General features: G+C 41.6%; 1 protein-coding gene across 1 annotated transcript; it reads left to right on the top strand.

The window, feature by feature from the left end:
* The first annotated feature begins 5,673 nt into the window (after positions 1-5,673).
* arsj (arylsulfatase family, member J) lies at positions 5,674-13,795 on the top strand. Its single transcript, XM_054753705.1, has 2 exons — positions 5,674-6,191; positions 9,596-13,795. The coding sequence occupies exons 1-2, from the start codon at positions 5,917-5,919 to the stop codon at positions 10,971-10,973; spliced, it is 1,653 nt and encodes a 550-aa protein (XP_054609680.1). The 5' UTR covers positions 5,674-5,916; the 3' UTR covers positions 10,974-13,795.

Raw genomic sequence — 13,795 nt, 5'->3', positions numbered from 1 at the left:
GGGGGTCTGTGGGAGCGGGGCCTAGGTGTTGCATCTCTGCCGCCCAGGCCTCCTTGGGGCGGGGGGTGATATCTCCACCCACTGCTCCTGTTGGCGGCCGGGTGTGGGGTGGGCTGGGCCCTGCTCCCTGCTGGTGGGGAGGGTTGGTGGGAGTGACTCTGGAGCTGCTGGTGTGCGCCCTTGTAGTGTGAGGTCTCTTGCTGGATTGGGGGCTGGTTGTCCTCTAGCCTCTCTGTGGCCCCTTGATGGTCTTGATGGTCGGCTGTGCGGGCTGGGTCTTGGGGGAACTGTCCCGATTCTCTCTTGTGGTGGGAGCTCATAGCTGGCTGGGTGGCGGGAAGCAGCACTGATGCGAATTGAAATAAACAAAAAGTCAAAAACGCAGAAGACGTTCGATCGTGAAAAAGCGTGCCAAAGTGGCAGGAAGTAAATCCACATTTTTTTCTACTAGATATCCTCTACGACTCTTAGAATAATAATATGGGTTTTCATGCCAAATTGCTAGTTTACAGCAATCGCTGTCACTTGTCTTGTATCTTGCATTCGATCTGTCAGCGTCAATTACTGCCAGTCAAACGATTTACAGTACCTGTTGTGACCATTTTCTTGTGTGTGTTATATCATACTCATCACAACCGATCGATCGGCCGCTGATCAGTAGCGGCTGATTTCTGTGAAAAGGCATATGCCCATCAATGCCTTTCAATGCCGATCATAAAAAACGACCACCGGTGGCTCGTACAACTGCAGCCTGCAGCAAACACTGTGCAGTATAGGTGTCAAAACCCTGGGCAACACTCACCCGTATGTGCGTGCCAGTCATCCACACGGAAATGGCATTCTGAGTGTCCCGAAACGGTATTTTTTGAAAATGCCTACCAGAGTGGGAACATCTGCAAATGCCGGCTAGTCGTTTCCGTATAGACGAGCAATCCGCTGCTTTTTGAAAACAATGATGCCACTGACCCGTCGCCGCCCTGTTGCCACGACGTGACCGGAAGTGAGATTTGACGACAAGCCAACATATCCATATCCACCCCATATCCATATCCACCCTAGTCATGTGTTCCTGTCTGGATGCAACTATTTACTAATCTAATCTAACGCACATTTTTTTGTGATTATTTTGTGACGTTGGTTGGTTGAGAAAACTTGCCGTGTGGCGTTTGAAAATCACAACGTATTTCACTGGTATTTTATAGCCGATGCCAAACAGTACGGCGCTTTTTTTGGTGACATGAGCACTTTAAAGCTGCTCTATGTCACGGATCCAATGTTACATTTATTGTTTTTTTCTCGCTGTGCCCGGACTGCTCTCTCATGGTGCGGGGAGCTTGTACGGAAAGAGTGTGTGGAAATATTTCCTCAGCGAACCGCTCATTCACAGCGGCATGTCCTCACAAACACTAACCAGCCCTCCCCTGAACTAAACATGTCGAGGCGGCAACTGGAAACATCGGCTAAGTCGGTGTAAAAACGTTGATACTCTACTAGCCACCAAACGTGAGCATGAGTTCACGTACAGCAATAGCCAGTAGAAGCTAACTCGGTTGGCTTGGTTTGCTTTTGATATGATGTACTCGCATTATTATGCCGTATAATTAATGAAGAAATGGTCTCAAAACACGTTGTCAATAATATCGATTGTCGACAATAATTTGTAGGACAATTATCGTCCAGCAACATGTGTTATCGTTACAGGCGTACATACAGGTATGTCTTTCTCTTTTCTGTGCGTTCTAAAGATATAAAAATAGCTAAAAAGATGCATCTAAGAACACACGGAATGGGAAACACTTCTTACGCCTATAAAGTCTTCTGAAAAAAACTCCCAAAACACATAATTTACATATAACGTAACATTGTTATTGTTATTATTAACATTGTTATGCCGATTGAACTACGTTACTGGCGACTAGCCGGCTAGCGACTAGCCTCACCACACACTCGTCGGCAGTCAGTGACATGCTCACAATGACTCAGGCCACTACCGAAAGGTAACCTTACATATTGGAGCTGCCACTACTGCTGCTGCTGTTTATGTTTTTGAGTTTGGAAAAGTTAACGCTAGGTGTGGGCGTTCGTTCGAAATCAATGTGCCCAGGAAGGAAGTTTTGGTAATGCTTAAAATGACCAAAATGCGACAAACTACGCTCAGATTTGCATGTTATCATGAATGTACCTGATACTACATGGTTACAGCATGGAAAAAACCCCCATAAAATCTTGTTGGAGGTTTTTTGGAGGTGTTTTAATTGCGGAATTGTAGGCAGCATAGGTGTGTCCAGTAATGAGCTCTCTCTTTTTACCTGTTTTTATATCTTTAGAATGCACAGAAAAGAGAAAGAGGTGTGTTCATGTCTCACCTAAGGATTGTGGATGATGGGGAAAATAAAAAAAGGGGCAGTTTTCCTTTAAGGCAGCCACCTCTCTGTGACGTACCTACAGCAGTTTTACAAATTTCGCTGTACATTGTACACGTGACAAAATAAAGATCGTTGGTCTAATTTCTCAGGGTTTCCCGGGCTCTCTTTTTGTAGGTGGTGTTTTGGCCTATATGGCTCCACGGGTAGTGGACTCCAAATGGCTTTTTCATTCATGTTTGCAATAAAACCATGTTCATCGTTAGTTTTCTTGAGCTATAAAACTTAGCTAAATACTGCAACTGTGCAGGTGAATATCGGTGAAGTGTTGCAGCTGGTGTTTACAGTCATGTGGCAGTGCAAGCCTATAACAGGGCTGAGGGTGAAGGTTGGGGGGGTGGGTTAGTGAAAAAGACCTTTTTAAAGAAAGCTCATGTATGGTGAATGCAAGGCAGTGTGCTCTGCAGAAACACATTCACTGACACATAGATGCATACATACCTATATGTACTGTATATATACAGCCTCTCACAAAAGTGACTAGACCCTCACATTTCTGTAAATCTTTTATTATATCTTGTCATGGGACAACACCGAAGACATTTAGAAAATAAGCGCTGATACAATGTATAGCAGTAAGTAGTAATACAGCTTGTATGACTACTATTTTTTTCCAGCTGTCCTACAGCTGCACATTGACTACTTGACATTGTATCAAAGTGTCTGTTAGACTTGGTTCAGGAACAAGTGGCTGGAATCCGGGATGCAGACACGAGGACGGCTTGAACAGTAAGGGTCTCTTTAATATTACAACAAAAACCACAACAATCCAGGAACTAAAGGCGACTGTGCGAAGGGCTACCACAAGACCCGGACTGGCTACTGGGCTGCAGGATGGCCGAAAAGGTGGGCACAGAACACAGTGAGGACACAAATGACTCAAGCTGAGTAAGAGAAGCACACAATGCAAACACGTGGCATGGAGGTTCAAGCATAGACGATAATGCAGCGCCATCCTACTGCATCTGAGGAGATTAATAGGGACGGTTGATGAGGGACAGCTGTGGCAGCCCAGTAGCTCCGCCCAGCTCAGAGAGTGCCAGTAAATGAAAAGGCAAACAAAAGAGGAGCGTAAATGGTATATACTGTACTGTATATATAAATACAGTATATGTATATATGCACTACTCATACAAAGTTTGGGATATTTGGCTTTAATTTATGGAAAACTTATAAAGTTCACATTACAGTGATATTATACCATGAAAGCAGGGCATTTACAGTCAGTACAGTAAGGAAGACTGACCAATATTATCGCTTGATATTGGCAGAAAAATTTGCTATTCATTCATATCGGTATTGGTTTTTCTGCCGTTAATGATATCGGCACGCAAGTGGCAACAAGCCTGGTAGCTCAGTATGTCTGTGGTCTGGAGAAATGTATTTCCAAGTTTCGCCTTTGGATTGTATGTACACTCCTGATCAAAATTTTAAGACCAGTTGAAAAATTGCAAGAATTTACATTTTGCACTGTTGGATCTTAAGGATGTTCGAAGTAGAATTTCAAAATGCAAAAAGAAGAACATTTTGAGAAAGCAAAGAAGCGTTAAAGTGTTCATCAGCTGATCAAAAGACCACAGCCTTTAAAAGCCAAAATCTTGGCAAAAATGTGGATTCAATGTCATTTTCTGTCAGGTATTCACACTGTCATGATGTCTTGATGGCAAAGGCAAAAAAGCTTTCTCTCTTTGAACGCGGTGGGATTGTTGAGCTGCATAAGCTATGCCTCTCACAAACACGTCATTGCTGCTGAAGTTGGTAAGACAATCATTTGAAACTTCTTCAAAGATCCTGAGGGTTATGGAACAAAACAGTCAAGTGGTAGACAGAAAAAAATGTCGCCGGCCCTGAGCCAAAGGAGCCGATTGGGTGTGTGCCAAGACGATCCTCAGCCCAAATGAAGGTTGTTACTGGTGCCTGGTGCAGTCCAGTAATCATCAGACGGCATCTCTGAGAGAAGGCTTTTAAGAAGAAAAAAGGTCTTCAAAGGCCTCGTCATTCAACGCCACAAGATTGCCCGTTTGGAATTTGCACAGGAGCGCCGAACACGGGACATTGAAAGGTGGAAGACAGTTTTATTCTCTGATGAGAAAAAAAGTGTACCCGTGTACTGCGTGTGGAATGCATTTGAGGATGTGAACGACAGGACGGGACTTGCAGCAGGACTGATGTCAGCATACACGTTGCAGCTTTGACATGATATTTTGGGACACGGGGTGGGGTCGGGGGGGCTCAGGGGCACTCCCTAAGCAGCTGCCAAAGCCGCCGAGTGTGTCGTCACAAGCGTGTTCTCGCTACGAGGGTGTGTTTATTTGTCTGAATCCTATAATCCATTTTCCCCACTGAGAGCCATTATGACTGCAATAGTCTGTTCTGGTGTCAACTTGTCCCACATCAGTCACTAAAGCATAAAAACAATTATTAAACACTGTTGTCATATTATCATATGAATTTTTCACACAAAATGTCTTCATTTATTGTGTCACCACTAAAGAGTTCATATTGTGTGGTTATTATTAATGGCGGCCAAAAGGACTTGAAAATATAAAACAAGAAGGCAGTTCAAATTGTTTTTTAAAAATATGTTGCTAAATTCAGTACTAATGAATAAATTATTATACAAAATGTTGACATTATTGAGGAGTTACTTTCCTATACTCATTATTAATGGTGGCTGAAAGGACACAAGAAGGCATATTTGAAAATATGTAAAATATTTTGGTAAAGTAATTATTATATATTATAAATATTATTATTATATATTATTGTATTATAAAGTACAGTATTTATTTATTTATTTCAATGAAGAACAATTCCCTTGGAGATCATATTAATGGTGGCCCTAAAGGGCCAAAAGGCATTTGATGTTTTGCCTGAAATAAAAATTTGATTATTATTAAAGAGTAGCCTTTGTGTTATTTTTAATGGAGGCCAAAATGAAGAATCAATGCTGGACCCAAGAAGGTAGTTCAGAAAATATTTAGAAGTTTTTTACAATAATAACTAATAATAAATACATTGTTATGACAATTTTTGGCCTTTTTTCCCAAGTTAAATATTGTTATTCTTGAAGAGGTAATAAAAAACGTGTTTATTCATTGTGGCCTTAAAGGGCTCAGGAATCAATGCTCACGAGCCAAGGAGACAGTTCGAAAACATTTTTTGATTGAAATGTGTGATCATCCGCCACTAATGGGCGTTCTTTTTTTGGTCTTTTTTTTTTTTTTTTTAAGAAGGACCTGCCCACTGTGTCTTCCTACACGCACACGAGTGTTTTCTAACATGATGGAAGACATCTGCTATGGACAGCTTTGCTGGACCCGCTCCAGAATCATGTCTTAATGCTTTTGGACGAACTCGTGGAAAGTACGCGGCTAACACGATGGGAACTTTTTGACGCAACTTTCATGTTTCCCCCTCCGTGGGAATTGACGCCAAACAGCCCCCGTTTTACGACCACCTTCAACAAATGTTTCAAAACTAGCTTGAAGAAATGATGATTTTGTGGGTTCCGCTTAGTTTATTCCTGGGTTTTATTATTTCATCTCAGACGTGGAGCACCGGCAACAAAACACCCAAAGCGTCGAGCTCTCAGCCGCATGTCGTCTTCATCCTCGTGGATGATCAGGGCTTCCGGGATGTGGGCTATCACGGTTCTGAGATTAAAACGCCGACACTGGACCGACTGGCTGCGCAGGGAGTGAAGCTGGAGAACTACTACGTGCAGCCACTCTGCAGCCCCACCAGGAGTCAGCTCATGACCGGCAGGTAAGGTGCTGCACCCTCTAAAGGGCATTGCATTTGAAACCACAAGGTTTCCACATTTTCTCCAACATTGAAGAATGCGCCAGTTCAGGGTATACAAACTGTGGGTCAGGGACCCATAATGGAACATTGGGTAATGCTTTTAATAGGGGGCCCTATGTAAGTCTATCTTGTTAACTCCTTCAATCCCAGCCATTGTTCCAAAACACAACCCCTTCAGTACCTGCCATTTTAGATGATTTGAATGTGACAAGGCACACAGAATATTGTGTTCTATGGCTATATAAACATGGAACCTACCAAAACAAAAGGTTAGACTCTCGTCTTTCATCAGAAAAAAATGTGTTTCTACTTTTTTCCGTTATTTAGTAATCAGCAGTAGAACATACTGTAGGTACGTTTCAGGAAAATATCAGTTCCCAACTACAAAAGGGAGAAAACCAGCTTTTTGTGAAAAGATACATTTCAAGCATAACTTTCACTTTGACAGAACGATGTTTTGGTTTGTGACAGCTCAAATATCCAAACAACTATACCAACAAATAACACAAAAAAGAGTTGTTTTATATCAAAATAAAAATGTATTTACAAATATAACAGCATGAAGTATTTAAAATTTTCACATTTGGAACCGAACTCTGTGTGTGCATGTCCATGCATTAAAATTTCCCTCCAATGCATAACATTCTGAACGCTTCGCTCTCACTTCCTCCTTCCTGTCATGTGTGATTCTTCATTGAAATGATCCCTACCGAGCTCTTATCAAATGCACTTCTGCCACCTTGTGGCCGTTTTTATGGCTTTAAAGTGAAATGCATAACAGGAGAGTTGCGTCATCACCTCCTTTTGCCCCTCGTGCTAAAAATGTAAAAGACGTCTAAATACGTTGTTGGGATCGGTTGTTCGGGATTATAAAAAACGTATAAATATGTCTTTGGTTTTGAATGAGTTAAACTACGACATACTGTATTTCCTGTAAAATTTCGGTTTTGTTCTCCTGTATGTCTGACTATGCTGTCGTAAAAACGGATTTCTTGCAATATTAAGACTTTATTGTAGTAAAATATTTATTTTTTTCTTGTAATATTATGATTTTACTCATAAAATTCCGACTTAATTTGTTAATTATAAAATAGCATTTTTTTTTTTCTCATAACATTACGACTTTATTGTTAGGATTTTATTTTCCTGTCGTAACACAACTATTCTTGTAAAATACAATTTATTTCTCCTAACATTATGATTTTATTCCATAAATTTACAACTTTTTCCTGTGAATTTTTCCTTGTAATGAAATGACTTTGTTCTTGTAAAATTACAATGAATTTCTTGTCATATTAAGATTTTATTCCTGTAAAATAATAATATTCCCATGAGATTACAATTTTATTCATGTAAAATTACAACAAATCACAACTTTTTACTTTGTAATAAAATCACTTTAATCTTAATTAAAGTGATTTATAAAGCTTATTTCTTGTGATATTATTTTATTTTATATTATATTATATTATTATATTAGTATTATTCAATTCCCATAGAATTACAACTTTTTCCATGTAAAAAATTTGTTTATGTTGTGATTGGAATATTACGACTTTTTCCTCCTAAAATCACTATTCATTTTTGTTGTAAAATTCTTTTTCTGTACAATTCAAGCTTTTTTTTTAATGTAAAATTGCGTTATTTTTTATGGTCATAATGTAGCGACTTTACTCTTCTTATTATTTCTTTCATAATATTATGACTTCTGGTTCTTCTTTCCATGTAGTGGCAAGCTAAAAGGACATTTTGTGATGCAAATACATTAAGAACACAGTTGGACTCAGGCAGTGTATTAACAACATGACAAGACGCGCACCATATTGGATGCTAAATGGAAAATAGACGCAAACAAGGCAAAATTATGGCATACATTTTTTACATTAACCAAAAAACATGCTAACCGAGGTTCCGCTGTACCTTAACTGTTGTAACGACTGATGATGCAGTCAACACTGCCATCCACACAGCCCTTTCTCACCTACAGGGCCAGGACACATACGTCAGAATGCTATTTATAGACTATAGCTCTGCTTTTAATACAGTCAGCCCCCACAAACTCACAGATAAGCTCCTCACACTTGGCCTGTCACCCTCCCTCTGTAACTGGGTGTTTAACTTTCTCACAGGCAGGCCCCAGTCAGTCAGAGTCCACAATCGCACATCCAGCTCAAGAATTGTGAGCAGTGGGACCCCACCCCACTGTGCTGAGTCCGCTCCTCTACACACTCTTCACCTATGATTGCGTGGCCTCCCAGAACAACACCAGCATCATTAAATTTGCGGATGACACTACAGTCATTGGCCTGATCACTGGTGGTGTTGAAACATCATACAGAAGAGAGGTGGCGGACCTCATAGCTTGGTGTCATGATAACAATCTCCTTCTCAATACAGATAAGACTAAAGAGATGATCATCGACCCAAGAACAAGGGAAAAGGAGCCGCATAAACCCTGTTTATTGATGAGACTGAGGTGGAGAGGGTGAAAACCTTCAAGTTCCTTGGCACACACATCAGCGAGGACCTCACCTGGTCTCACAACACCCAACAAATTATGAAGAAGTCCCAAAGGAGACTGTACTTCCTGAGGAGACTGAGGAAATTTGGCATGTCCACCACAATCCTGAGTTGCTTCTACAGATGCACTATCGAAAGTGTCCTTACCGCCTCCATCACTGTTTGGTACGGTAACTGTACAACACGTGATAGGAAGGCACTCCAGCGGGTGAGCAAGACCTCACAGAACATTGTTGGGGCAGCCCTCCCCTCACTGCAAGACATTTATAAAACTAGAGTCCTACGCAGAACACACAACCTCATCAAGGACAGCACACATCCACAACACTCATTATTCACACTCCTACCGTCAGGCAGACGCTACAGGAGTTTGAAGTCCAGGACCACAAGGCTGGCAAACAGCTTTTACCCACAGGCCATCAGGCTTCTCAACGAAGCACTCACACACTCATAGCACGTTATTTATTTGTATTATTTATGTATTTATTTATTGGTATTAATGTCTCTTCTGTTGTTGTTGCTTAATTTATTGGTGTTTATGTTTCTTATGTTCTTATTCATTTTCTTGTGTTTTCTTTCTTTCTTTTTTTGGGAGAATGAACAGAATAAGAATTTCATTGCATAGCATAGCTACCTGTTTTATTGTGAATATGACAATAAAACTCTTGAATCTTGAACCTGACCAACTCTTTTTTCTTAACAACAGCAATGTTTGTTTTTTCTCATGAAAGTGTTCGTTTTTTTTCTCTCTCTTTAATCGTTTATCACCTTTAGTGTTAATATCAGGCGGGAGGAGCAATTGCAACAATTTTTTTGTAATTCAGCCTGTTGTCTTGTTTTTGCAGGTATCAGATCCACACTGGCCTCCAGCACTCTATCATCCGACCCACCCAGCCCAACTGCCTCCCCCTGGACAATGTCACCCTGCCCCAGAAGCTAAAGCAAGCAGGCTACTCCACCCACATGGTGGGCAAGTGGCACCTGGGCTTCTACAAACGGGGCTGCCTCCCCACCCAACGGGGATTCGATAGCTTCTTTGGTTCCCTGCTGGGGAGCGGCGACTACTACAGTCACTACAAGTGCGAAGGTCCCAGCATATGCGGCTATGACTTGTATGAAGGCGAGGAGGCTGCTTGGGAACAAGATCGCGGCTTGTACTCAACGGTGATGTACACCCAAAAAGCTATTGGTATCTTAGCAAAACATGACCCTCACAAACCGCTATTTCTCTACTTAGCCTACCAGGCAGTCCACTCCCCCTTGCAGGTCCCCGCTAACTACCTAGAGCGCTACAAAGGTATCGTGAACCTGCACCGGCGTAGGTATGCTGCCATGGTTTCCTGTCTGGACGAAGCTGTCCGCAACCTTACTTTAGCGCTAAAGCGCTATCGTTACTATGACAACACCATTATTGTGTACTCCTCTGATAATGGGGGGCAACCATTAGCGGGTGGTAGCAACTGGCCCCTCAGGGGGAGTAAGGCCACACTCTGGGAGGGCGGCATCAGGGCAGTGGGGTTTGTTCACAGCCCGCTTTTGGTGAATAAGGGGACAAAATGTCGCTCTTTGGTGCATATCACCGACTGGTTTCCCACATTGGTAACCCTAGGGGAAGGGACTCTGGATGAGGATCTGAACCTTGACGGATACGATGTCTGGGAGGCTATCAGCGAAGGACTACCATCTCCACGTCAGGACATTCTTCACAATATAGATCCAATCTATATTAAGGCCAAAAATGGGTCTTGGAAAGCTGGGTTCGGGTTGTGGAACACTGCTATCCAGGCGGCGCTCCGGGTTGGCCATTGGAAGCTGATAACGGGCGTCCCCGGGTATAGCGACTGGGTACCTCCGCAGACCTTCTCCACCCAGAGACTCACCATCCGCTGGCACAATGAACGAATCCGCTGGGACCGCGGCAAGTCCCTGTGGCTGTTCAACATCACCTCCGACCCTTATGAACGAGTCGACCTTTCCGGGAATTACCCACATATCGTGAAGAAGATGCTAATGCGGCTGGCGCAATACAACAAGACCGCTGTCCGGGTTCGGTACCCAGCTAAAGACCTCCGATCGAACCCGCAGTACAACGGCGGCGTGTGGGGGCCGTGGTACAAAGAAGAGCAAGCAGAGGAGGACAATAACAATCTTTTCAGCAACCATCTTCGCGGGTGGAAAAATCGGCCAAATAGCAAAAAAATGCTAATAAATGTGAAAACATAGCTTGGCATATTTTTTGTGTCAAAGTTTCTCAGGGATTGACATTTTTTTATTTCGGGGGTAGGTGAAAAATTTGAATTAAGTACTATTAAGGACCGTGTGCTGTAGGTTTATTACCCACCCCTGATTTTGACTCAGTAACCCTGCAAAATCCTGAAAAAACCATCACTGTCCAGGGAAAACAATGTATGTTTTTTCATAAAAAATTAACCGTAAACAGATCGCTCCTTCTGGTTCAAGGCGAGGAAAGTGTAAGAGCTGTTCCTGTTCCTGTCAGGATGTAAACAATAGGTGGCGACTGTTATGCTCGTTGTGGGTTTTTTTCGCTCCTTTCAGAGATATGCAGTCATCCCTCGCTGTGTCGCGATTAAAACATCACTCCCTCTATTGCGGCTTTTCCAAAATGAATGAATTCATTTATAACCACTGTTTCGTGGTTGACTATGGACTGTAATTATTTAAAAATACTGAAAGACAAGTTATATTTCTGGTGAAATTCTGGCGTATAAGCCGCTACTTATTTCTTAAACTTTGAAACCTGCGGCTTATACAGTGGTGCGGCTAATTTATGGCTAAATTCGAATCTTGCGACATCTCAACACTAAACTCGTCACACAGCAATTAAACACTCACAAGATATACCTCAGAAATATACAAACATGTACCAATACAAGTTTGAAATGAAAAAAGCTCTTTTAAACTCATATTGGTGCATGTACGCTCCTGAAGCATACCTTTTGAGTGTTAGGTTGCTGTGGGATAAGGTTAATGTTGTTTATAAGATGACAGTCAGACTGTTGTATTGACATGTGCACGCTACAGTATGCAATTTCATGACGTAGACACATGCGGCTTATATGCCGATGTGGCTTATATACAGTATGTACAAATCTGTTTTTTCCTGTAAATTTAGTGGGTGTGGCTTACACAGCAGAATTTACGGTAGTCAGCCAAGGCATGTCCGACATGACAGAGTAAAAAAAAAGTTTTGCAAGTTTTTGGCTTCTTACTCTATCCTTCATTTGAAACCCTTTCTTAAGTTTATAATAAATAAATTGGGGGCTAACTAGTTAGCTTGGTAGCATGCTATTTTTGTGTGCCTGCAATGAGCCTATCGCCTGCGCATTATAGCTGAGCAATGTGTTGTAAACAAAGAATAATAGCGGGGGAAAGGTGACTATAAGGATGTTATTATATCATGTCTAAAGGGCTCTAATAATGATAAAATCACTTTTACAAAGTCATAAACAGGTTTTCTATGTACTAACTACGAAAATGTTCCATTTAGTAATCTTGAATCTTACTTTGCGGAAATTCACTTATCACAGTCGGATCTGGAACCAATTAACGAGGGATGACTGTATGACTTCTTCAAGACAAATTATTCTATGTAACTTCCTGTGACAAAATGACACATTTGAGCATTTGAATGGTAGCAACTCTCAAGTTGTGAGTTTCTGCTAACAAAGCTGCATTTAAAATAGAAACCCTGCAGCACAGCTTGTGTGAGAAACCGACACATTTGAGCTGTTCCTCTTCCTGTCACCTTGTAGACAATAGGTAGCGACTCTTGAGCCTGTTGTGTATTTTTTCTGTGTGTTTCGTATGCACACCATCATAAGACAACATGCTGCTACATTTATTTGGATTACGCTGAAGTTTTTTTGAGTTTGTAACTGAAATTCAGGTGCCAGCTTGAGCCGAAAGATGGAGGTTTTTGTACGCAGAGCACAGCTCACAGTTTTCTTTGGATAGCATTTAAATTTGTTTGTAAACATACTTGAAATCTCAACATGGACGAAAATGATAACTCTGCAAGGTTTATGAAGACACCTACAGTTTTAATTGAATTGTATGAAAGTTTTGGGTGTTTGGAACCAAATTTGAGATCTTAAAATGGACCAAGAGTGGCATGGCTGCAAATTTGATGATATCACAACATTTTTTGTGCATGGAACACAGCACACAATTTGATTTGGATTATGGTCAAATGTTGTGTGTTCGTAACAGCACTGGAGATCTCAGCATGAGCACAAATGGCATGTCTGTCTCAAGTTTGATGATATTTTTTGTGCACGGCAAACAGCTCACATTTTTTTTTGGATTGCCTTCAAATTTGGTGCTTTTGTATTTCCAATGTATTTTCCAATGTGGAAACAAGGACCAAAAATGCTAGCTCTGCAAGTTTTTCTGTGAGCGGAACACAGACAACCACACGGCAATGACAAAATACTACTGTAATATCCCAACACATCCAGTGACCTCGTAGACTTTCTAATTTTTCTATATGTTTTAGCAGGTTATAGATTTTTTTAATATAGATTAATGTTTATTGTTGAAAATTGTACAACATAACTATAAATGGTAACGAAAATGAAGATCAGATGTGGTAATTGCAACATTACATTTTCAATAGCAAAGGAAATAAACGATGCATTGTGTGTCTTCAGTCAGAGTGATCATTTTGTTGTTATCTTACGTTATCATATCCTATTATTACTTGAGTCACTACGAGGTTTGAGAGCCGACACTATGTCATCAGTGTTTGTGGTTAACTTTGGGAGGGTACAAGCGCAGAAAGAGCAAGCGGGCTAGGATAGACCACTAGGGCCACCACCCAGAGCCCACAGCAATGAAAGGGGACCCCGAGTTGAGCAACCAATATCACGGAGGAACCCGCAGCCCCAATTCTGTGATGCCATCGATCCATCCGTCCATCCATCTTCTACCGCTTATCCGAGATCGGGTCGCTGGGGCAGCAGCCTAAGCAGGGAGGCCTAGACTTCCCTCTCTCTGGCCGCTTCCTCCAGCTCCTCCCGGCAGAT

The sequence above is a fragment of the Dunckerocampus dactyliophorus genome, chromosome 15, assembly GCF_027744805.1.
Source record: "Dunckerocampus dactyliophorus isolate RoL2022-P2 chromosome 15, RoL_Ddac_1.1, whole genome shotgun sequence".
In the NCBI taxonomy this organism is placed as follows: Eukaryota; Metazoa; Chordata; class Actinopteri; order Syngnathiformes; family Syngnathidae; genus Dunckerocampus; species Dunckerocampus dactyliophorus.
The sequence above is the reverse complement of the archived record's forward strand: the minus strand, read 5'-3'. Positions and strand labels throughout refer to the sequence as shown.